General features: G+C 39.7%; 2 protein-coding genes across 2 annotated transcripts in view; one reads left to right on the top strand and one right to left on the bottom strand.

The window, feature by feature from the left end:
• Positions 1-6278: 6278 nt before the first annotated feature.
• poc1a (POC1 centriolar protein A) overlaps positions 6279-26227 on the top strand; it is a 43241-nt gene continuing 23292 nt past the window's right edge. The window contains exons 1-9 of the mRNA XM_030418597.1: positions 6279-6502; positions 9825-9909; positions 10065-10236; positions 10496-10675; positions 10894-11001; positions 12617-12732; positions 14513-14646; positions 19840-19908; positions 20193-20342. Of these exons, the coding sequence (XP_030274457.1) occupies positions 6488-6502; positions 9825-9909; positions 10065-10236; positions 10496-10675; positions 10894-11001; positions 12617-12732; positions 14513-14646; positions 19840-19908; positions 20193-20342 (1029 nt within the window). The 5' untranslated portion in view covers positions 6279-6487. The remainder of the gene's footprint in view (positions 6503-9824; positions 9910-10064; positions 10237-10495; positions 10676-10893; positions 11002-12616; positions 12733-14512; positions 14647-19839; positions 19909-20192; positions 20343-26227) is intronic.
• b9d2 (B9 domain containing 2) lies at positions 7709-8669 on the bottom strand. The gene has a single exon (XM_030418598.1). It carries the CDS (start codon positions 8393-8395, stop codon positions 7868-7870), a length of 528 nt encoding a protein of 175 aa, XP_030274458.1. The 5' UTR covers positions 8396-8669; the 3' UTR covers positions 7709-7867.

The following is a 26227-nucleotide window of genomic DNA, read 5'->3' on the forward strand; positions in this document are numbered from 1 at the left end:
TCATGTACCTGCCCGTACTATGAGGTCGTCAGGTCAGAGATTGTTGGTGGTCCCTTACACCCACTTCAAGACCAGTGGTGACCGGTCCTTTCAGGCAGTGGCACCCAAACTTTGGAATGCCCTGCCTCTCTTTCTAAGATGCTCCGAGTCTGTGGACTCTTTTAGGAAACAGCGGAAAACGTTCTTATTTAAGCAGGCTTTTAGTTAATATCTTAAATTGTTTTATTCATTGTATTTTTATGTTTTTACTGTTGTATTTTATTTTATTGTGAAGCACTTTGTGATTTTTATCTGTGAAAAGTGCTATATAAATACAATTTACTTACTTACTTATTTACTTACACGAGCTGTGCGTTTGATTGCCTGTTCCCAGTGACAGAGAGAGGGCAAGCGCTGTTGTGTTTGTAGTTTGCATGTGCGTGACAACAAAGGCATGCAGCTCGAGTTTTCCTTTTCCTCCCAGCAGGCCAAGCAACACACCATTCTTCCTCTTCTTTATAATCAGCCTGCAGATAACAAGAAGTTCCATTAAACAAATCTATCACGCAATATTAACACCGTGATAACCCCGGGGTAAGAAGAGAATTAGCGGGCATTTGTGAATTCGATTTCATAATCAATGAAAAAGCTGGAAAGTGCTCTCAGAGGACATATCATAGTGCACTGTGTGGTAGGTTAAATGGCTCCGTGATAACATTCTGGGTAAGAGGGTATCAAGACTTTGTTCGTATGGCTTTGTGTGTCTTCTGTGCCAACGTGTTACGACATCATGCAGGTAAAAGGTTTGTCAGGCCTCGCTCATGCTCATGAATGATCATTTTTACAATATATCCAAGTGTGCAACAGGTGTCTGCGCGTAGTTATCTTGAACAGTATTATTCGCGTCACAGTTCACAGATGTTCGAGGACCAAAACGAGAACGCAATATGGAAATGCAGCATTTTTCGCGCACTCCTTCACACAAATCATCGTAGGGACAAGTCTTCCCACAGCTGCAGCAGGAAGAGCCGACTCAGCCGCAGGTTTTTTATGAAATCAGTGAAGGCAAAATTCATATTTTGCTAATTCATCTCAAAACTCAACTTTATTATTCACTAAATGAATAATGTTTATGTGCCATTCAAGTCAAAAAGATTCAGTACACAAACCAAGAATAAGTACATGTTTTTTTCTTGTACATTCACAGCATCATGAAGTAGAAATCAGAATATGGTTGTTAATATCTGCAGCTGTTTCGGTTCAATCCCATTTCATATTTTTGTTGTTTTTGGTTGAGTTACTGTTTGCGGTCCTAAAACAGGATGATTCAGCACTTTTCAATTTTTATCCACAGGGTTTGAAAATAAGAGTTGTGCATAAAGACAGATGGTATTTTAATAACTTTGATGAAAGGACATCTGGCTATGGATGTTTTGAATGCTGATTTATGTCCATCGAATATGTTGATAGTTTAAAATGAAGACAGATTGTTTCCTGTCTTCATTGTAATCACTATAAGTTTGTCTTTTTGTCTTAACTGTGCTGCATGTCTTGGCCAGAACTCTCTTGAAAAGAGGATTTTTATTCTCAATGAGACTTTTTCCTGGTTTGACAAAGGTTAAATAAAGTAGTAGTATAAAAGGTTTTTTTTTGTAAAGTTAATTAGACTTGTTAATATCTGGGCTGTGGATTCCACGGTTGTGTATGGCACTTGCAGACAACTGGTGTGGTTCTAACATTCAAAAGTGCTTTTTATTTAAAAAATAAATAAGAAAAGCTCCTTTGATTCTTCCGATGTTGTTGTCTTACGTTCATCCAGTGTAAAGAAAAGAAAAAAATTCAGGGCTCATATCAGACATGTGGGAGCAGAAAAGCTCAGGTTGATTGAATCTCCTCTCCGCTGCTCTTCCTTGAAACTGTTGGTTGTAACTGCAACAACAACACCAGCTGTGGAAACAGCAAACGCTTTGTTTTAAGTCTACTGTGATTAAAAATGAAGATTTTTTTTAAAAAGCAAACCTTGTCACCTTGCCACCGAACCTTGAAAGTAACATTGTGTTTTTTCCCTCTCCAGCCACAGTTACAGTCAGGCCATCAAAGGTCCTGCGGTGAGCAAACATTACATAATAATCCTTGTTGACTACGCTGTCTGTTGTGTGTCCATCGGGAGCGCGAACCTATATGTTTTTTTTTATATAAGTTCGTCTTCTTCTGTATTGGACAACCATGAAGGCAAACCAAGTTGAAACAGACCAACAGTGCAATGGTGCAGATCCATGTACGCCATCGTGAACAGTTCAGTGGGCCGATGATCTTCACATTTTCTCCTTCACGAGTGACATATGTGTTTCATCCATACTTTGCGAGAATTCCTGGGTTGAATAACACTAATGCCTTTAAGCTGTCAGACAATAGGGGAAAATATTTTGACCTTAAATGAGGCGGCAGCAAAGGTGTGTCTTTAGAAACAAGGAAGAGGGAACGTCCCTCTGACAAAACTAATCCATGTCATAAAAATCCCCTTCAGGTCACTTTACGTAACTCTCCTCAAAAAGAAACCAAATTGATGGAAAAAATATTGAAAACCAAGAAACTCTGTTTGTGTGATTGAAAATGTGACAGGCTGCAACACACTGTCATCACAGCAGGCCGCATGACAGAATGTGGGCTGAGACTCCCTTGCCGATAAATTGTTGACATCATTTTCATTTACCGGACAAAAACATGACCTCGGCCTCGCACAGCTGTAAAAATGCCAAACTTTTGGTTTTGATATCACGCTTTTTAAAAACCTCGCGGGACAGAGAGGAACATGTTACGAGGCATTTCAGCTTTTTCATCTAAGTCGCAAAATGTCTTAACTTAGTCATATATTAATTCAAATGTCATACATGTAGTGAGTGGCTCATTTTAATTGCCTTTGGGTGACTTTACACAAAAAAACAACGACTGTAGGACTTTTTCTTTAATGATAACAGCTCTGTACATCTGTAAGATTTATAAGAGTTCATTTTAAAACTTGGTTCCTCGTCAACATCAGGTCATCCCTACTATTACCAATACAGATAATTATAGGTGATCTAGTGGATTATGTGGTGCGGTACTGTAATTATGTCGCCCATTATCCCCGCCCCCTCTACGTTATGTTGTTATGTAATTTATCAGTGTATGAGTTGCAAAACATTCAAATTAAATGAACGGGAATAAGATGTTATCAATGAGACTGTCAACAAGCTGAATATAAGCAAGCCTAAATGTTATATCTGTATGTTAAAATACAAACATACTGCAGCCCAGCAGCAAAAACATAGCCTAGCCTAGCCCAGCAAGACTGGAGGCCAAGTCAACAGATGATGAAACAAGTAGGTCTAATTGAATATTCAGAACAAAGATACTAAAATAAAAAATACACCTAAATAAACATTCAACTGTCAACGATAAAAATGAAGACGTAAATAAGATTCCCAGCATCTCCAAACTCTCCAATCTTTTTATGTTGTGTCTTGTGAGCAAATTAAAGAGATTTGGATTTGGACATTTATTCAAGTCAAAGCTGAGCAAAGCTAACAGCTTCAGATCCTGAATGCACCCATTTGAGCCGTGACTCCAATCTGTAGTCTAACTGCTCACCGAACCAGCAAGGTCTCGTTTTCTAAACCATGTGTGAAGTGACAGCACAGGCGTTGTTAAAATATGGGCTTTTTTTCGAGACAGGCTGTATGTTTGACCTTACTTACAGCCGCTGGGTTATGGATTAGGCCACATGGGCGTCACATAGCTTCCTCTTTACCGACGTGAACTTTGTGCACTACGACAAACCACAGACCTTCTGTATATAGTGACAGTTACAATCCACAGACGCTCACGTGGATCCTTGGTGAAAGCTGACATTGAGGGAGATAAGATTAGAGCCCTTTCCAGGGTGAAACAGCAGCCGTAAATGACTCAAAGAAGCCTCTAGATAAAGCAGAAAATAATAAAAACATCCTGTCTTACTGAGAAGAAACACAGATTAATTTTCACTGAAGCATATCCGGCTTCCCATCAACGATAGGTGTGACGTTTATCAGACAACTTGCCGCTAATGTGTGTGTAAAGCACCTAGGTGTGTTATTTACAGCCCTCCAATAGCTGCTGTATGTTATGACCAGTTGCTTACCGAAAACATTCCAGTACATTTATTTTTTCTTTTCCTCCTTCCTTCTGCTCAGAGTCGTCAGCTACTGGAATGGAGATGAGCAGGAAGTGTTTACACAATTGTCAAGAGGCATTAGCTGTTCCCATCAATGAATTAAAAAAATAATAAGAAGAAATAAATGAAATGATGATGTTGCATGGTCTTACTCTATACTGCAGTGCATCGAAAAGTGTGCAGAGTGTAGTATATAGTACAGTATTACTGTAACCGTTCACCAGAATATAAACCTACGGGTTTGTCTCATAAAGAACACAAGGCTGGCAGAAGCGTTTCCATTATCCAAAAGCTCTACCTGCTTACGTAACAGTATTCACAATCTGTCACATTATTGACCATTCTCTTAGGCTGAACAGGAACGAGCAGGTCCAGGCAAACAAACAGGGAGTGTGATCCTTGACTCACATGCTTATACACTTTGTAAAAAAAAAATGTATTAAAGGAAGAAGTTTCTCTGAAAAGGGAAAAACCTCCAGGCTCATATTTGAACGAGACTGGTGGGTTTTGTAAATGCCTTTGACAAATTGTGCTCAAGGCCTCACACGTACCACCCGGCAGTTATCTACATTTGAAAAAAAAAAAAATTTCCTCAACCTAGTAGCGTGGACAGAATGCCTTTTAGGTTATCTGGTGAAGTGCAGCCTGTTTTTGCGATCACATCCTAAAACAGAAACATGACTACATGGTGTGAGAACAATACGAAAACAGCATAATTACAGTCAGTCATGCTGTAACACTACTGTGGGTTGAGGAAGGGATGTTGTGGTATGAGCTGGTGGCTATGTGGCAACAGTCCAGCTAAAAACGGCCCTCAGGGGATTTGGTTGAATTAAGGGTTTGTGTTGATATTGAATTGGTAAGCACAATGTCGAGTGTCCCTTGAAATTCCACACTCAAGTACTTAAATCAGTGTTTTTCTACGTAGTTTTTAACAGTTTCATAGCAATGCATGGCCTGTACTTATTGTATTATGAATAATGACATTCCTAGATTTCTATTATTGCCAAATCTTGTAAAACAAGTCATTTACACCTCCTGATTGGACCTTTATTCAATGATATGACCCTTGTGTGGTGGTTAAAACATGCAGAACATTTGCACAGGAGACACACAGGTCTGGATTGCTGAGCAGAAAAAGCAGACAAGTGTCCAAGGGCCTAATAGTCCTCGGCCTAAAGGTGTTTGAATAGGTTTGTGATTTGTAAATTTACACAATTACAGAAGCACAATATCAGCTCCTGGTTCACCATTATTACCTGAACCAGAAGCCTTGTGTTGATAAAGGAACCTGTGTCAAACAAAGTTTTAAGACCTTCATTATTTCACTTTTGTACTTGTATATGTCTTCATTTGCATCTAAATCTGAACTGTTGTTATTGCTGCATTGCAACATGTAAGCCGCGTTTTACTGTTGTAGCTTGGCCAGGTGGATCCAATAGATTATTCTGCATAGACATCTTTGGCATGTTTAAACTTACATTTTTGGGACTTCATATCAAAATGGGATTTAATTATAACAGAAGATGGGTGGGGTTTTATACATTTAGCCTTGTAAATAAAAGATTTAGCTAAGATTATCAAATCACTGATCATTAGATCTAGGTTTGTGTCTTTTAATACGGCACGATAAATAAAACTGTTGTGATTTAAAACAGGCATTGTTGTGATTTTGTTACTGAATCGTTCCATGAAGAGAGAGCATGAAAAAAGAAACAGATGCTCTGTTGTTTCAACATCACTTTTTTTTAGAAGACGCATTCACCGCCTTCAAAGCCAAACTGCAGATTATAAATTCACTGAAAGGACAGAAATCACTAATTACTTTGCAGCTTTAGTACATAAATGTCTTGTACAGCGTTTCACTTCCTTGGCGTGACAGCCACTGCTACAACCACGCTGGAGAAGATTTGTGCGACTCTGCTGACACCTGGTGGTCATGACGCGCCACTACACTCTAAAAATTAATATTTCCACTTGAATATCTAGACGGATTAAAATCATATAATGAATTCACTCTTGTCTACTCACGTGTAAAACATTATTACATAACATACTGGCACAATATGATCGATGTGACACGGAGGTTTAGACAGAAACGGTACAGCTTCCCCTTTAAGAAGTCTGACCGGTGCTCAGCGCCCAATCGCGGCGCGTAAACTGAATTTTGTTGTTGTCAGCAACCAGCGGCTAGAAGCAAGCTAGCGTTAGCCGGCGAGCTAACAGTGAAATATCGTTTTGTCTCACTCGCCGACATAAAGAATAAAGTTCAGCAGCTGTTGTCACGTCAAAACAGTCGCTTCGATATCAGGAACGATGTCGTCTGTACTGGTGAGTTTAAGCTAGCTGTGTGGCACTTAGTTAAAACTACTTGAGCTGAAGTTGGTTTCTTGAGTGTGTTGTTAGCTTCACGCTCTCTAGTAAAAGTAGAAAGTGGATAATAGCACTCCATGATTACTTTAACACTCCTACGGTAACCCGATATAATCAGGCTAATGTCACCTCTGTTGTATGTGACCTGGGTTAATGTGTCGTAGTTATTTCAGGCACGTTTTTGAGTTGGAGGAAGAATCTGTTAATTGAGATGTCACAAATGAATGGAAGTGTCAGACTGGGACTGCCATGTTTTTGTTGCAATCCATACATTTACACGTTTAATTACCATGGCATGTGGCTATGACATTCACATAGGCTCTGTGTCAAATTATTATAAAGTAAACACATTTTCTCACTGTAGTAAATGACTGAGAGTTATTATGGGATGTAGGATGGAGTGAAATTCCTTAAAACTGGCACTTTTGAGATGTTAAGTGTTATATGATGAAAACACTGGTTACTATAGAAGATGTATGTTATTTCTGCTAAGCTCACAGTTGAGCAAACTAATAAGCATCTGGTTTTATTGATTTAAAAAGTGAAAGGTATAAGTGTGTGTGGCAAACCTTCAGGCAGAAGTAAAGTCATAATAGCACTAAGAATCATCTAATTGCATCACATATCATGTTGATTATCTTTGTAGAACGTGTTAAATACTTTCAGTGTCATGTATCAGTTTGTTGTCAAGTTTTGGATCTAGTAAAACGCTGTAGTGCTGTTTTGTATTCTCACAGCAACCTTATCCAAGCCTGGTTTGTATCTCCAAAGCTGGCCAGGTCTTAAGACATCTACTGTATGTTCATCCTTTGTGTGTGTTCAAATTCAAATTTAGCATTGAAATACACGCACCTTGTGGCTGGCCTGGACCCATTCATTAACTTTTAGTACCTCATAAGGAAGAGGCTTAGTCAAGGATTTCACTGAAGGTCAGAAAAATACACAACAGATTTCAAAATTAAAATAATAAAACACAAGTTATGAGCTCTGAAATGTGTTGCAGTGATCCCAATCACTTTCTTTGACCGTTTGTATAACAGTTTAATAATTTTCTTAATAATAATACAGGATTAAACTATGTATGAGTAATGATTGTGAATTATCTGGTTACTATCCAGCTGCCATTGGGGCTGGAGTGGGCTGACAAACCAACAAGAAACGAACTACGTTATTAAGATAGTTTATTTACATACACCTAGTTATTATAAAAGGACAAATGCAATATAGAAAAAAAGTGAAAAACTTCTCTAAAAACAAGTCAGACCTCAGCCTGCAAAATGTACAATCGTGATGGATTTATATAGTCTCTTTCATGTCGTTGTGTTAACTCTCGACGCCATATTTGTCAAAGTGTCTCATGATAACGCCTAGCTCCAGCTCCACGGTCCCCATGGCTTCGGTGTGCAGCCTGTATCTGTCCGCCCCGCTGTATATGAGGTCCGGGCTGCGGAGCTGGGGACCTCCGCCGACGAACATTTGAGCCAACTGCTCCTGCCAGGAGCCGAGCGGCCTCCAGGTCACACAGCTTATCCGGTGATGCCCGGGGCTGGAGGGGACGTGACAGTAGCCGTAGCCGTACAACTGGCAGCGGCCGAAAGAGTCCTGGTGCCACACTTGGAGATGAAGCTTCGGCCAGCCTTGGAGTCCTTTAGTCGCGTAGTGCAGGTCTATCGGGTGACTCCAGTACGCCATGTCTCCTACTTGAGGGATATCCACTTGGGTCTGGCCCTCCTTCAGTCCAGACAGGAGACGCCATGCTCCTCCCGTATGAACTCCCCATTTGCAGAAGAGGCTGTTTTGAGGAAAACCAGTGCCCCCAACGATCTGGCCGATGATGTGCAGCTCTGCCATGTTACAAATGTCCTCTTACACAAACACATGCGGCTCAGCGGGTCCTCTCTCCTCTCCTCCTCCGAGTTTAACGGCTAGCTAGCTTAACGGCTAACGGCGACTAGCACCACAGCTCACGTCTCCTTGGTAACTCAGTGGCGACCAGGGCAGCATATAACCCTGAGTTTGAGTTCTCAGGCGGCACTTCCTGTCACGACCCCTATAGATACTGGATGTTTGAATGTAAAACCCAAAACCAAAGCGTGCTCACATTAGTTTGTCCAGCACAGTACCAGAAAAATAAGTAACATCACTGATGTAGATAGTTGGCGGCGGCACAGATTAGGAGGTACTGCCTGACAGGCTAAGCGCAGGGGGAAATCTGCCTGAATAGAATGCCATTGACATGTTTCCTTGTTTGGCATCGTCTATAAAATGTGTGGATTGGAGACTAAATCACATGTGTCCACCTTTTTTTTTAAATTAAATATACTCATAAGTAACTATTAATTAATTGATATTCACCCCTAGTTCAAAACCAAGGGAAACATTAATGATAGTTTTATACAGGAGGGAACAGTGAATGAACTAGAAACAGCGCCACTCAGCGGCCATAGTCCACATTGCGCTTGTTGTGGAAGACTTTCCCAGAAGACTAGTCTTTTACGGGTTTTAGAATGAGATTTTATAAGGGTGTTTACAGTTTTCATGTGTATTTTTTTTCTTTAAATTACGCTGTACTTGATTCTCAACATTGTATGTATCGCCTGCACTGCTCTTTTTGGATGTACCCATTGCGTTTTAATGGTTTTAATAATTCATTGTTATTCGTTTTCAACTCTATTTGACTTTGTATTTTTTACTGTGTTTATTGTGAAGCACTTTGTAACACTGTTTTTTAATAACAGCTATAAAAAACCTATTATTATTATTATTATTATTATTATTATTATTAGTAGTAGTAGTAGTAGTAGTAGTAGTAGTAGTAGTATAACAATCCAAGAAGACATTTTGAATTGTTATAGCCCATAGTCATAGGTAAAGCACAGGTGTTATTATAACATTAACAATAAGTCATTTATATTCATAGTGTGCCAGATATGTATGGCAGTGCATCTTTCAGAATAATCGCAATATGATTTTTTGTGCAGTATCATTCAGCTCTACTACAGCTGTATTATTAAAAAGCACAGTCAGCTGTACAAACTCATTGCAATGAATTACAATCTGTTTTTAGGCATGTAAATTATGGGGTTGATTGCTTATGTTGCCAGGCCAACCATATCACACCCACTTAATCCTGATAAAGCTGTGTCTGAGTATTAAACTCTTCAGGATTATATATTTTTTTCTTTGACTGTTACCTTTTATTTATTGAGAAACACTATGAACAAGTTTGGGTTTTAATAATGCCTCTACAATATGTCTGTCCGTCTTGTTCCCTGTATAGTCTGATCCAACTTTAGAGAGACACTTCAAGGGTCACAGAGACAATGTGACGAGTGTGGACTTCAGCTGCAACATGAAACAGATTGGTAACTACTACGTCATTTTACTCAGTGTTTTTGTGTTTGTCTGTTTATGGCCAAATCATTTGCTGCATATGTTAACCTTTTATTTTACTTTATGTTTGGTATAACTATACACACTATGCGTTCAGTACACTCACCTGTGCTCCCTTCTCTCTCAGCCACAGGCTCTATGGACTCCTGTGTGATGATCTGGAACATGAAACCTCAGATGCGAGCATATCGCTTTGATGGACACAAAGATGCTGTCCTTTCAGTTCAGTTTTCTCCGTCCGGCCACCTGGTGGCCTCCACCTCCAGAGACAAGACAGTACGTCTTTGGGTGCCAAGCATGTAAGTTTTTAAGTATTTCGTTTTTTTTGTTTTGTAGTACAGCTTTATCATTATTATTGTATTCCACTAAAAAAAGCTATCATGAGGGACAATGATGCTGACTCATAACAACAAAACCAGACAGTAACAGTGAACATCCTGCTTGTGCCAGCACAGTATAAAAGCACACATTCCTGAACACCCACCGGTTTTTGATTGTTTGTTTTATTGTTTTAAACTAGAGTGTTGTCTTGGTGTTTGTGTGCGTCTGTGTGCACAGGAAGGCTGAGTCAACAGCTTTTAGGGCTCACACTGCCACTGTGCGCAGCGTCAACTTTTCTGGTGACGGACAGACTCTGGTCACAGCCTCTGACGACAAGACCATCAAAGTTTGGACCGTCCACAGGCAAAAGTTTCTATTCTCTCTCAACCAGCACATCAACTGGGTCCGCTGTGCCAAGTAGGATGCACACACACACACATACATGCATACATACAGTTTTTGCAATTAGATATCATTAGCTGCTGCAGATATTCTACTTTTTGTGACATATAAAAATGTAATTGTTTAACAACTTTAATGATTGCATGTCACACGTAAAGTCACAAGCAAAGTATGTCACAAGACCTAGATTGTGACCAGTTTTAGATCTCAAATTTCCATAACATCTTTTGCAGGTTTTCTCCAGACGATCGCTTGATTGTATCATCTAGTGATGATAAGACTATAAAGCTGTGGGACAAGAATAGCAGAGAGTGTATTCATTCTTTCTACGAACATGCTGGGTAAGAACCTGAGGCCAGAATGATGCATGTAAAAACAGGAATCAGAAATGGTCTGATGTGTGTCCGTTGTGTGTGGGAGAAAGAATTGCAGTGAGAGAATAGACAGCATCCCAAATTGTGTCCATATTAGTGTTTCTTCTGGTGGTTTTGTAAAAATTGAGGATTTAGAGCGAGGATACACTATTAAAAGGCCAATAACTCACCTGTCTTTGAAATTCTTTATATAACTTAACTCAGTAACTAAATTAACTGACTTAATTGGTGTATAAATCAGTTATTTTACTGAATTTTCACAGCTGCAATTGTACTTTGGTTTTGAATGTTTTGGTTAGATTCGAAGGAGTTTGTACAACATAAACAGAGCTGGGACCTCTTCCATCATGCAAGTGTTATAAACATTAACCTTAAACATAAATGCTCCAACCAGGGACAGAATGAATTGTGTATTTAAGATCTTTTGTGTGAAATACTCATTTATTGGATCAGAACTGTGAAGGAACTGGTCAACTCATTACTGACTGTGATTCAGGAGACTTGGATGTATTAAGATGACATTGAGGAGAATTGGTGTAGGCATTCAAGTAACTCTGAAGGCTACCTTCTTAGCAGGGAGCATTAAACCTTGAGTTAGACTTCCTATGTGTCCAAATAAGTTTACTATTCACTCATCTATACTTATGTGAGGATTTTATTTGGTAATTGAAATCTTAACACGAAACTATCTTTACCTACGTTATCATTAGTCACGTGTGATCCTCAGGTCACATTTAACTCAATCTTATAGGACACTGAGTGTCTGTAAGAGTCTCAGGCCGAGTACATTATGTCCATTGGCCTTGGTTGCCCTGGAGACAAAGGCGATGTTATCAGGACAGCTGCCAGATCTGCCAGCTGCCAGTCATCTTTAGGAGACGCTGAGGTGAACTAGCTCCCAAAGAGACTTGGGCATTTTACCTTTGTTAAAGATGGAAAATTCCTTCACAAGAACTATCCTCATTTCTTCCTAACCCCAAGCAAAGATTAGACTTCTCTCTGCTAATAGGCTAATTTAACCCATTATACAAAACCAGCATATCTGTCAGCCAAGCGACACTATTGAATATTTACTATTGATTTAAACAGGCAAAAATCAAGTGTGAATCATGTTATTTTCATTATGAATTAGAAGATGGTGGAGGGGCCACCTGGCACCCTGTTGCTGGCCAATTTTGGCCCGCAAGCTGTAAGTTGAGTGTCACTGATTTAGAGCATCATGTACTGTGTGTACTTTATTTTGTTTTAGAACAATAGACTTTTCATGAATGTTTCAGCAGCAGTAACCAAAGAAGTGACCGTTTTTGTAACAGTGTGCCCTCTCAAAATTGCTGTAATTTAACGCCTACTCATTCATTACTAACTTCTCCAGAAGCGTCGGCTAAAAGCCATAAATGAAGAGTGGTTTTTGATTTTTGAAATGTGGAAAAATAATTCAAGGCAAAATATCTCTAGTGGGTGTTTAATAGTAATATTTTAGTGTTTTTGTGTCAGTTAAATTAATCACCTGTAATAATGAAGCTGAAGTACCGTAAAAGCTTGACCAAAGACCTCATTGTCATTTTTCCTCCTCTCTCCCAAGTTATGCAAACCAAGTGGACTTCCATCCCAGTGGAACATGCATCGCTGCAGCCAGCACTGACAACTCTGTCAAGGTGTGGGACATCAGATCCCATAAGATGCTACAGCACTACCAAGGTATAGACCATCTAAAAAAGTATTCAGTTCACAATGTCATCATCTGAAGAAAGTGAAATCAACAAAATAACAATTTGCACTCTATTGCTGCATATTCGTGGCTTTCGTACAGAGACTTAAGCATTTACTGAAGAACTGGCTGCATTGTTTGCTGCAGAATTGTCAGTTAAGCTGTTCTTGATGTTGTACAGCTGTTTTATTAATAGATGTTTAATACCGAAAACACACAGGTGAGTTTAACAGAGTTACACAGTAAAAAACACAAGGCCCAGTGTTTGTGTTTGGGATACAATTATCTTGAGCTTATAATCAGAAACAGCTTTACTGGACAAGTATGTGTACACATACAAGTAGTCTGACCTTGGTTTTTAGTTGCTTACAGAATTACATGAAGGCAGAAATGGAGGACAACAAAGCTGAACATACTGCAATACAGCTCAAGCAAAGCATCGCCTTTAAACAGGGAAAAATGGAGCCGAGCCCTACGACAAATCACTGAAATAACACTGTGATAAAATCAAGCTCTAAAGCTTACAATTAAAGTGGTAATCAAGATTCATGATTTCCTGCATATACAATAAAGCAAATGTTGATGCCTTTCGTCAGCCTGCCAGTCAGCCTGATTGTTCTAATCAGCTCTCCTAAATGGATTTGAGTTGTGAGATCTAATAATGGATAATCACATCTGTCTGAGCAGACGGGCCGTGAAGATAAAAGCCTCTCCTCTCCTCTCCTCTCCTCTCCTCTCCACTTCTCTCGTTTCTTCTCCTTTACACCTTGCTTCTCTACACGCACTGTAGGTAATTACCAATAGTATCAAGTGTACATTTTTGGCTAAAATAAGGTGTGTTTACTGTTGAGGATTATTGGTAATTGGTGGTTTGTTTAGTTTTATTTTAGTCTTACAGTGTTGAGTGGTTCATTCCAAGGGTTTTGCGTTTATTTGGGTATTAGCCTTCATCACTAGAAGCCACACACACACACACAAAATGCATCCCTCTGCTCTCAATGTAAATAGATGCAGCTTTTCAGCATCCTCATCGTGGATCATCATGTATTCGTGTGTCATACATGTATCATAGCCTCTTGCAGCCAGCAGAGGGACCATGTCGCTCATCAAATGTCTGCTGTCCTCATTTTGTCTCAGTCAGGAACCCACTCACCACATGGTAGTATAATTTCAGGCTCGGAAGAAGTTTTGATTAGTTGCCATTGGCTACTGTATTTAATGTTACTCTTCTTTAATGGCATTATCTGCTCATGTAAAACTGTTGTAACACTTCTCTGGAGTTACACAGCAACTGTGGCACTGTGATGTACAGCTGCAGTGCACTTCAGTGGGATCAAGGCAACCGTGTTAGGAAGCATCTGCCCTGCTGAAGTGTCCTTCAGCAAGACGGTGAACTCTTTTATGCCCCCTCAGGTGCTCATACATAATTGGCTTGGTCCCTTGACTTGCAGTTTAGAGAGAAAAGAAAATTATTTAGAGAGTATCAAATATAGTTTTAGCATAAGCTATAGTTTATTGTCCCTTTCTCAAAAAGTTTGAGTGGCAGCGTCACCTCGATAAGAATATCTTTTAATTGCGCAGTTGTCATCAAGAAAGTGATCATAATAATGTTTATCTTTCCGTGTGTGTGTGTGTGTGTGTGTGTGTGTGTGTGTGTGTGTGTGTGTGTGTGTGTGTGTGTGTGTGTGTGTGTGTGTGTGTGTGTGTGTGTGTGTGTGTGTGTGTGTGTGTGTGTGTGCGTGCGTGTGTGCGTGCGTGCGTGTTTTGTAGTCCACAGTGGAGTAGTGAACAGCTTGTCTTTCCATCCGGCTGGTAATTTCCTCATCACTGCGTCCAGCGATTCCACAATGAAGATACTGGACCTTGTAGAGGGCAAGTTGCTGTATACACTGCATGGACACCAGGTACACACACGCACGCACGCACACACACACACACACACACACACACACACACACACACACACACACACACACACAGAATACAGTTCAGATCAGCCCTAACTGCATTTTAACTAGTCGTGATCACGATAGGTCATGTCTGTAGTCTGCTCTGCTGTTCGTGTGTGTGTGTGCGGTGTGTGTGTGTGTGTGTGTGTGTGTGTGTGTGTGTGTGTGTGTGTGTGTGTGTGTGTGTGTGTGTGTGTGTGTGTGTGTGTGTGTGTGTGTGTGTGTGTGTGCGTGCGTGCGTGCGTGCGTGCGTGCGTGTGTGTGAGTGTGCTTGACATCTCCTTTGTGTATGTTTGATTGTCTGAAGTGTGTACATGCGTAAGTGTGTGCGTATGATGGCTTTTTTCGCATGTAGTGTATTTTAGGACTTGCCAGGCGAGCAGGCAGCCCACTCACGATGACTCGTCTCATGGCTGTTGGAAGGAAACAGAACTGCGTTTCAGCCTCCGTTCCTCTGGTTCCTCTCCTCCTCCTCTTCTCTTCCTCCTCCTCTCTGTTTCCGGCCGTCCTTTTTTTCTCTCCGACTTAAGCCCTCCTCTTCTGTGTGTTCTAGGGATGTTTTAGCCTCATTATCATGCCAGTTTTTCCTCCTCGTCCTCTACTGTTTGTTCTCACATCTCATGTACTCACATTTTGGCCAGCTGGACTAGTTGGCCGGACAGCTCGCTGACTGTATCTGTTTGTTTGAACAGCTGATGGACTGGCTTGCTGGCTAGTTGTGGAAATCAGTGGCTTGCCAGTACCACATGTGGTCCGTCTGTTTATCTATCCCTCTGTACACGTTGCCTTCCTCTCATTCTGTCTTTTTTTGGTCTGTGTCACCTGTGCTTCTCTTCATCTGCTTGCCAAGAATCCTCTCTTTGTCGACATAAAAAAAGCACTTTTTCCCCTTCTCCCTTCACACTTCCAAATTTGTCATCTCCTGCTCTCTGTCTCCATTTCTGTTGTTGTTCTTTTTGGCTCAGTGGTGACTCCGCCAATCTGTTGGTGCTGGGAGCGCTCAGGGTGTTAATTGTCTCTCCAGTCGCATAGCAAGAGATGGGAGAGACCCCCATCTGTTCAGTGTGGGTGTGTAGGTTTATGTATGTTTATGTGTCAGCTTGCATTTGTTCGTCTGTGTATGTGTGCAGACCTATGTGATGTTCTGTATGTGATAACACACAAGGGCTCCTTGGTAGTGTTTCTCCTGTTGGATCTGTTTAATGTGTTGTTTACCCCTCCTCAGGAGGCAACAATACCTGGTTGGGTTGAATAAGCCTAATTGGGATTGATATGTCTCTCTGCTCCTCTGTTTGACACCTGACTTTTACAATGCGATCCAGAACTTTTTATCAAGAAATACTTCAACTTAGTGCATGAGTTTACATTTTAGAGACCCCATAAGAGAGCTGAGATTCAAAAATGTTTTTGTTTTTATACTATACTAAGTATCGGACTTAATGTCAGGTGCGTTTTGATTTTAAAGGTTAAAAAGTCATTTTCATGCTGTACACTGTGTAAAGGTACCTTATGGTACGGGGAGAATATCTTTGTGAGCCAGAGCTCATCATCTGTGATTTAAGCTGTGGCCAATAATCCCCCCAATTAACAAGGATGATTGGAGAAGGATGAAGAGAGGGTGGATATTGAGTTTACTGAAAAAATGTTTCCAGGAGATCCTGGATCCTGTAGAACCCTATTATTGGAAATATGCCCATAAAATGCAATGATAACATGATGGGTTCAAACTGGGGCTGTCAAAGTTAACGCGTTAATAACTCGGTAACGCAACATCCTCTTAACGCCGTTAATTTTTTAAACGCGCGATTAACGCTCAGTATTAAAAAAAAAGAAATGCGCATTGTTTGATTTATGGCCGTCGATGGCACCTGTAGTCTTGATCCAGAGGGTGGCAGAAGAATAAGAAAGGGAATCAGAAGAACAAGAAGCAGGGTTGGCATTCGGAAAAACACGGTGGACTGAAAAGCGAAAGTGAAAGGAAATGGAGAAAGGACTTATGAACAGCAAATTTACTTTCAAAACAGTGCCAGATGGTTCGCTTGATAGGACAAACGTTATCTGCACGTACTGCCGACATGAAATGAGTTACCATTGAACTATGTCCAGCTTGCAAATATCATTTGCAAGCCAAACACTTGGCAGATAGCCTACCGCCCCCCCCCCCCCCCCCCCCCCTCGCCAAAAGCAGACATCACCATGTTTTGATCCCATTTAGGGTGAGGGGATAATTTTTGAGCCTTTTATTTTCCTGCATGATTTGAAGTGTTGAATTAACACACAACATTTTTTAACAGAATCATGTCTTTTTTTTAGTATAAGTTCCTGTTGCAGCATTATTTGTTGAGATATTTTGTATTAAATGCTGGAGTGCTTCTTATAACAGAAAAAGAAAGAAAATAAAACATGTAGTTAGCATTTTAAGGAATTTTAATAATAAGTGTGCAAACCCCTGAAGGAGTTAATTAGCTACTACACACTGCACTTTTAAATCCAACCTGTGGATATCACACACAAGCGACACACAAGCCTGTGTTTTTAACAATTTCAGACTAGTGTTTTTAAGGCTGAATAACTTCCCACTCTGCCTTCATCTGTCGGAGGGGGCGACTGCTGAGCATGATTAACCTAAACAATTCTGCTTCCACTGCTAGTGTAGATGTTTTTAGCGGCACTTTGCCATCTGAATAAAGGTGGCAGAGCTTGAACACATAAATTAACCACTGGGTTAGTCTGTGCAGTGTGTTTGCACCTTTGTCAGCAATCACATGTGGTGATTTGTTGTCGTAAGCTGACACCTGAATATGGACTTTCAACACATTACTGGAGCTAATGCTAGTTAATGGTCCTATATTGTAGAAAGTTTTCCTCTCAGTCTTTTTTATTATAAAGCAGGTCAAATCAAATCAAATCAATTTTATTTATATAGCCCAAAATCACAATCACATTGCCTCAGTGGGCTTTACAATCTGTACAGTGAACAACATCCTCTGTCCTTAGACCCTCGATTCGAGTGAGGAAAAACTTCACATGTTGATGGAAAAAAAACCTTTTAACAGGGTAAAAAAAAAAAAAAAAAAACAATGGAAGAAACCCCAGGAAGAGCCACAGAGGAGGGATCCCTCTTCCAGGACGGACAGACATGCAATAGATGTTGCGTGTACAGAAAAGAGCAACAATTCACAGTTTACAAGTTACATCAACAGAAAATCTGATACAAGTTAGGTCTCAGTATCAGTCTTACTCATTCCACACAGACCTTTCTTCAGAAACTGTCTTTAAACTAGCCGTCAGGACTTCAGTAAGGTTGTGATGTAACATACAGATACACGGTGAGCGATACTTGCTCAGGCCTGTGAGAGCTGACCAATCAGAGCATACTGGGCTTTTCAGGAATAGTGGCCTCAGAGACAGCCACTAAAACTTTGAGTATTTGGAAAGAGGATGAATAGAGGTGCCGCAGCAATGGACAGTATTATGAGAAAAATAATGTGTTTTTAAAACATTAACCTTTTCTAGTTGACTCCAAAAAAAAATTATGATGACCAAAGAATGATCACTATAACTAGTTATGCAATTATCCGACTTGATACTGAGCACCAATCTGATGCTAGTGCTCTTTGATATTTTTAAATGAGGTTTTATTATGTTTAACTGCTCTAGGAGTTACATATCAAAGATATAACAGTTAAAAAAACATAGCCAGTATGAGTATGTAATCATTTAAGTTAGTCATAACTTTAGCGACAGCACCATGTGCAGCCTGTCTGGCTTTTGCAACCTCTGTTCATTTATCAGTACATAAAATTTGCCAGTTAGGTTCATTGCCCTGTCAGACTCTCACTGTGCGTGTGTGCATGTGTGTGTGTCTGTATGTGTCTGTGCGTGTCTGTCTGGCCATGGCAAGTGCCAGCCTGGCAGCAGGCATTAGTCAGAGCAGAGACAGAACATGCTGTCTGTCAGGCCGTCGCGTTGCCATAGTGACACTGTCTGCTTCTCTCAGGTGCTTCTGGGAAACCATTCCTCACCCAAACCAGCCTGTCTGGGTGCCAGCCACAGGACACAGCTCCTTTTTTTCCCCTCCCAGCAGCCTCCCTGTCCGTTTCTCTTCCCTTCTTTTGTTTGTTCTCTCCTTCATCTTCTCTTTGAACACAGTCAGAGGTCTCAGGCTGTAATCGTTGACCCCGTTCTGCACTGCGAGGTACAGAAAAGAATAAGTGCGAGGGAGTGCTTTCTGAGTTTTTTGAAGCTGGAAGTCTGTCTGCACTCTAGTTTCATACACATGCACACACGGCATGTTAAAGTCCTGACTTCCCCAGGTGATGCTTTTTGGCTCTGACCATGTGTGACCTCACCCCACCTGAGTCTCCGCTTTCTTTTATTGATTGCTCTGCTGCAGTCCCACACATCCACCCCCTCCTACACACACACACACACACACACACACACACACACACACACACACACACACACACACACACACACACACACACACACATACAGGAGCTTCTGTTCTGTTTACTCAGATGGTTTAAGAGTTCCCTAAATGCTGCAAGCTACAGACGCAAAAAACACTTTATACTCCAGCTTTTGTCATTGTATGTTTTATATAACCTTTGAAACAGGTGTGTTTGTCTATTTTTATTGTTGTTTTGTGTATTTTGTTAAATTATGCAGTGCTTATCTAACCCCCTTATTTTACATGAACACCTACACATTTCCTGCAGTTAGTCAGAAGAAAAAGATTAAATTATTCATATAATTCAGAGAGGTTTGAAAATGAATGAATGGGCTCACTACAGCACATAGACAGCACCATTTTCACACAGATTGCCTCATTTTCTTTCATGGGTGCAACTAAATATCATTATCATTGATTCATCTGAGAGTCTATGTTATTTATATTCTAAATTATTTTTTTGTTCATAAATATTTGAATTATTTGTTTTCCAGACCAAAACCCACAAAGTTTCAGTTTAATATCAGACCAAATGCTTAAAACTTCTACTACGTTTATTTTCATCTTAAACAAATGGTTGGGAGCTAAGAGTTTCTTGATTCTTCCCTTTTTTTTAAGAATAGTAGGGCAACAACAAGGAGGTATCATTACCTCCATTCTCTAACCTTGTCTTCCTCTTCCCCTCACTCCAGGGTCCAGTGACCGGTGTGGCCTTCTCCAGGACAGGAGAGTACTTTGCCTCTGGCGGTTCAGATGAACAGGTGATGACTTATTCTTGATCCTTAAACACCCAGCCAGATATAGCCTATTGATTGGCTTGCTGATGTCTTGTTAACCAATCTTCCATATCATGTGACTCCCTCGTACTTCTGAAAGTGATCCGAAAGGGTAAATTGACAATCTTTGAAGCAACAACTGAAGAACTTCTAAAAGAGAACGCATAACTGTTTTTATGTAGCACGTTTCATTCAATGTATATAAGATTGTTGGGTAGTCGACTTTGGTGTATTATTTTGGATAAGCAACAATTAATGTTCACCTACAGGTTATGGTGTGGAAGACCAACTTTGACAGTGCCGACTGCAGTGATGGAGTCAGACTGCAGGATAAAACTACTTCCAGCTCTCAGGCACCACAAGCCAGCACCACAGCTTACCCGCCCTTTAACTCACATCCATCTTTGCTCCGCAGCCAGGTGAGTTCAGACAGCTGTAGACAATGACAAAGCCAGCTTCTTTTACACAATTTACTTTCTGTTCAGTCACATACCACATATCCTTTTATTTCCCAAACACACCCAACCCTTACATGCACACACTACTGTTGACATCGCTTAATTAGTTTGTTCCTGCACAATGCTCAAACACCATTTTTCAGGTTTTTTGGCAAACTCTGGTTCCATTGTGAAATAATGTATAATAGGGCCGCAGCGAATCATTATTTTCATTAATGATTAATCTGCTGATTATTTTCTCGAATTACCAATTTTGTTGTCTATGAAATGTCAAAGAAATGTAAAACAATTCTCATCATAATCACCCTAAGCACAGAGTGACGTCTGTCCAACAGAATCCAAAACCCAAAGACTCTTCATTTACTATCATAAAAAGTAAAGAAATAGCAGCAAATCTTAAATTTAAGAAGCTGGAATAGGCAGATGTTTGAATTTTTTGCTTGAAAAATGTCTGAAACAGTTGATTTCAAAATTAAAACGTAACTAATTGACTCATCATGACAGCTCGGTCATTAAAAAGCCACTTAGGCACCAGGATGCCCCACATTTCAGCTGATGTTGCTGTTCCAAAATGATGAAGATGGGTCCCATGTCATATCACTGTATGCTCATCTGGAACTTTCAGATTTTAAGCCCAACGATTTCCATGACCATAGTGGTACTTGTTGATGCCTGAGGCTACAGTTTACAATTAAGAAAAGCTTTGGAGATAAACTGATAATAGGAACTGATGATTTCAGTATCCTTAGAGCTTAAGCTATAGATTTTAGTGTGGCTAAAATATGCAAATTTATCCCGAGGGTTACTCAAGCAAAAACCTGAATGACAACTAAATGTTATGTCTTGTTATACTTTGGCCAATGTACAAAGAAATGTGCCCAAACATGTATGTCTAAAGTGCTCACATGAGCACAAAAATAGAACTAATTGAAACAAGAATGTATGCATTTGCATAAGTGTGTGGCCCGTCTCGAAAATGAACATGAAGAAACAAATGCACATGCACAGATGCCCCTCAGTATTTCATGCTGCCAGTGCGGCTGGCTTATTTCCTCCCTGCATATCATTCCCTTTGAAGTCTTGCAGTGTGGCCCAAAGCTACATTCATATCTCACATGCAGGCCGAGAATTACCTACTTGTTCCTGCAAATACACTTTGATATGGAGGAGGATTTTACATTTTTTTATCTTTCTGACCACATGAAATAGATTAAATATTAATCCATTCTCAGGTTATTCTGTAATGCAGAAAATATAGATATCTTTCTATATTACAGATAAGTTTTGTTTGAGTTTTTTTGCTACAGTTTACTGTGATTATTGTGTCTTTTAATTACCCACAGGGCTGAAATGAGGTACTGACAAACTAAAAGGATAGATGTCAATGGAAATGTTATTTCTTTAAGTGCATACCCTGTTGAGTTTGGCATTTCAAAAAAGTCCTTAAGGATCTTGATATATTAAACATTTGTAATTTAAAAAACACATCAGTGCTTCTGTTCCTGATCTCATAGTAGTACATGTGATACTGTACTCTCCTGATTCATACTGTTTTTATTTAATTTGACAACTAAGAGGTTTGGACAATATTATGAGTCAATAACTGCCAAAATCAGTTATGCTATAAAAAAAAATATTGAGATGGGAATCAAGCCTTCCAGACTCTAAAAGCACATTTTGTGGCAGCATTTCCTCCATTTTCATGACAGTAATTTAATAAGACATTTTCTGTGTTTCAGTAGGAGTCTCTACTTGCACTGATTCCACCACACCCTCTTTCACTGCTCTGTAAATCTGTCCAAAAAGGAAGTGCAGTTAAAAATGATCATACAGTCTTATTTATTTGCCTACACCAGTTTGAACCTTTTATGCATTATTCCTGTTTTGAGTGTGGGTTTACTTCAGGTATCCTCAGACTGACTGTGGGGGTGTGATTGCAGGCACCACAGTGCAGTAGGTGGCTTGTTGGCTGTTGCAAGCATTCAGGCTGATGTGATATCAATAAACACAATCAATGGGAGCAGTTAGATTACTGATGGGACTCCCAGTGTCTGTGGTAAAACTGATTATTTAAGAGCTCTACTTGGTTGAGCTGTCAGGTATATGTGAAGCCTGCTGCACTCAGCGAGAGATTTAATATTTGTTTTGAAAGGGACTAATGGGCATGACACTCAGTGACAGTACATTATTATAATGATTAAGACCAGGTATGCTCATGTCTCCTTTTAGAGCCGGATGTTTGTTTTGGGTGATGTTGTTGTTTTCAAGACATGTGACTGAAGAAATGCATTATTATAACTTTCATTTAAGGCGACTTACATAGTTAACTGTGTGAATATCTATGGTCATTTAGCCCGCGGCAGTTTTAAAAGCAAGTCATGCTAACATAGTCTCATTGCTGCATATGGTCTCCATGGAAATGTTCTTTTTGTTATCAGTTAATTTTTTTATTTCCCTTTCTGAATGAAAGACAAGCGAAAACTAGAAAAATCTTTAGACCGTTGCTTTACTTGGTTATTAAAATAATACGTTTGTGTGCGTGTGTATGTGTGTGTGTGTGTGTGCGCGCAACGGAAAAGATTTAAAGATAAGTGATGTCAAACACACAGACAGTGAGAGAGTCGTTCAGCCATTAGCAATCTTAAAATATTAAAAGACCTTGTCAGATGTCTCTCTCTCTCACACACACACACACACACACACACACACACACACAAAGGGGAGAAGGTGTCACAGGCTGGCTGGGGGAACCTCAGGGAACGGTTTGGATTTCAACCTCTTTGACTAATACAGTGTTAGTTACATCAACAAGGGCACAGCCAAGGTCCTCTCTCTCTCTCTCTCTCTCTCTCTCTCGCTCTCTCGCTCTCTCTCTCTCTCTGTATCTCTGTATCTCTCTCTCTTTCTCTCACTCACACACACATTCCCTCCATGTCTTTACCTTTGTCTGATTGATCGCTCTGCTAGGAGTTGAGATCAAGCCACAGTGATGCCGACTGGCCTCTACTCTAGATTGAAAATCCAGAATAGTATCAAACAAATAATGAACAATGTATGTAAGAAGTGAAAAAAGTAGACAGGGTGTAATATTAAATGAGTGCTAGTAATACTAAATCAGTTAATGCTTTGAAAGGCAAAATGTATGAGTAATTAGCAAATTGACAATAGTACATGGAGCATGGAATACTTGTGTACATGTATATATGTTGTAATGTACCATTGCCATCATGTCAGTTGTGTCTACCCTTAATGGCACACTAATGTACTTTGATTTGTTTGCCAGTTTTATTATGTTGTTACACTTTAACTTAATTACAAAGATTTAGGAAACTTTCCAAAACCTTTTCCCTCAACAGCTCAGGAATGAAAATCACAATGGTTTGTTATACACTATCATATTTATCATAAAGCTTCAACATTACATAATTATTATGCAACAGCATTTTGGAGCAAGTGTTTAAGCAGCATCAGCCTTCACATCAAATCCAAAAGTGTATTTGCACAGATTTTAATGTCCTTTAAACACCCGTTTTCTTTATGCCATCCGTGAAACCTTCAGGGGCCTTTTTCTCTCCCTCTGTCTTTCTCTCTTGCTGCTGTGATACCGGATTGTAAATGGATTTTAATAGCTCTTCCACTCGACAGCCGTTGTTACAGACGTGCCTCAAAGGGTGATTAGAAAATGGGCCGTTGGTCCATGTGGAGAGAGATGATTAGTGCAATGTATGAAAGGTATTCTCTTCTTCTGAGAAATACTGTTCTTGGGAAACCCATTGAACCCTTTCAGTGTGAATGATGTTTTTTTTTTTTTATAAATACATCTGCCTGAAGCTTGAACTATCTACTTCACATCTACTTGATAAATGGAGAGAGGTGCAAGACTGTTCCAATCTGCTTGTTGTTCTCATACTTGTTCTTTTCTATTCGTACAAAAACACGTATAGTGTCAAGACACTTTTTTAGGCATTGTGCTGTAGTGCGTTAATGTGTGGTCAGTTTAGGTTTTAGCTCATGTAGCCAGTGTAGGCATCGAGTTTGATAGCATTTTGACGAATCTCAATCGACCTCCAGATCCACATACTGAAAAAGAAGGTTTCAAATCCAGCATAGAATCTTTTAGCATGTTGCAAAAAAAGTGACGTCTTCCTCAAACATTTCAAATAAATCATTTCAGACGGTTTAAACCACAGTAAACCCACAAAGTAGCAAGTATTATGATATTAAAAAATATTTGTGAGACGATTCTGGATCAGTACATTTGGCTGATGTATTCAGAATGGACAGTTTGGCAATTATAAGAATAAGACTCAGTTACAGAGTACTGTCATGTCTTATATCACCCATTTCCTTATGTAAGGAAAGCTGTGCTGAGTTAGTTTATTTTGCTCAATTGGCAGATTTTCTTCTTCCTTTTTAATTAAAATTAAGTTTAGTAAAATTGAGATCAGATTAATGTATTCTTTTTACAATGTTTAGGCTCCCCAGCCACCAAAGTTCAAGCACTGGTGGTAAAATTGACAGCTACATAGTTTTACTGACCATCTGGTTTAGTTTGTGGATATTGCTTTCACTGTGAGGGTTAAACATATGCCTATAGTATAGTATATAGCTTAATCATTATTGCATATGCACAGTTACTGCTATTTCCGAATTACATACTTTGATAGACACTGCAACGATTTCAGTTACAACTTCTATATGAAAATGATGTGGATTTCTATCATGAGTGCATACCATGTAGTTTAGTGGAGTGAAAAGTCCTTTTGTAGAGCCAATGTTCAGTTTGTCCGTGCTGGGCTACGCTATGGCACTGCAACATGACTGACTCATGCTCATTCTACAGTAACAAAAAAAAAAAATCACAATTCTTAGTTTCAGGTGGTTATACACTATTGAATACATAATTATAAATGTTATATTCCATTTCTTCCAATAGATCATCCTGAATTCTTAAGATTAAGATTTGTCAGATTTCTGCAAAGGCAACAAGTCTACCTGGTTATATTAATCAGGTTCACTACATATTAGATGATGGAGGGACACAGAGACATGTAGTGGAGTTAGACCTTTTAGTTTTTTAGGTTTTGACTGCAACACCTTTAACATGTTACTTAAGTGGTTACCATGAAAGCTTATTATTCAGTGGCAGGCGTCATATCCACAGGGGTCACTCAGCTTTAATGGGAACGTCATGTTTTAGTATTATTGAAACAGTAATGCTGCTTTGGTATTTGACTTCACACTCTAGTTAGGTTGTGTTAATAGCCATTAAATGTTTTGACTGCCCTGAGCATCATTTGAATAATGTTGACACTGAGCGTGAATGCACACACACACACACACACACACACACACACACACACACACACACACGCACACACACACACACACACACACACACATATACACACATTAACCTCATTAACCCGAATAAGTTCAGGGCAATGATATTTCTCTTCTCCTTCTATATAAACTGTCATCTGCCAGTTGTTACAGTTAAAGTAATGATACTAACTGCACCTGGAAGTGCCAGCTTCCTAGATTTTCCTTTTCATGTATAATTTATCCATTCATAATTTATTATTAATACAGGCCCTTTCATCTCTCATAAACTGCCGCGAGTCTCAGACACGTGTTGCCGGAGAGGAAGCGAAAAAGAGAAAATTGTCACCAGCTCGCCCAAATGTGCTGTTTTCTTTTCTCTTAGAAAGAGTATTCAAAGGTGTTTAAAGGAGACTATAAAACAGAGGGGGTATTCTGATATATGATCAGTGGATCTAATATGCCTGTTAGAAATTGACTTGAGTGAGATGCAGAATATAGTAAACAAGATTTTCTTTCAGAAA

The sequence above is a fragment of the Sparus aurata genome, chromosome 6 (genome assembly GCF_900880675.1).
Source record: "Sparus aurata chromosome 6, fSpaAur1.1, whole genome shotgun sequence".
NCBI classification, from domain to species: domain Eukaryota; kingdom Metazoa; phylum Chordata; class Actinopteri; order Spariformes; family Sparidae; genus Sparus; species Sparus aurata.

Bases quoted from the DNA above. Each gene is read 5' to 3' on its own strand.
- b9d2 (XM_030418598.1), bottom strand. From the start codon at position 8,395: ATGGCAGAGCTGCACATCATCGGCCAGATCGTTGGGGGCACTGGTTTT.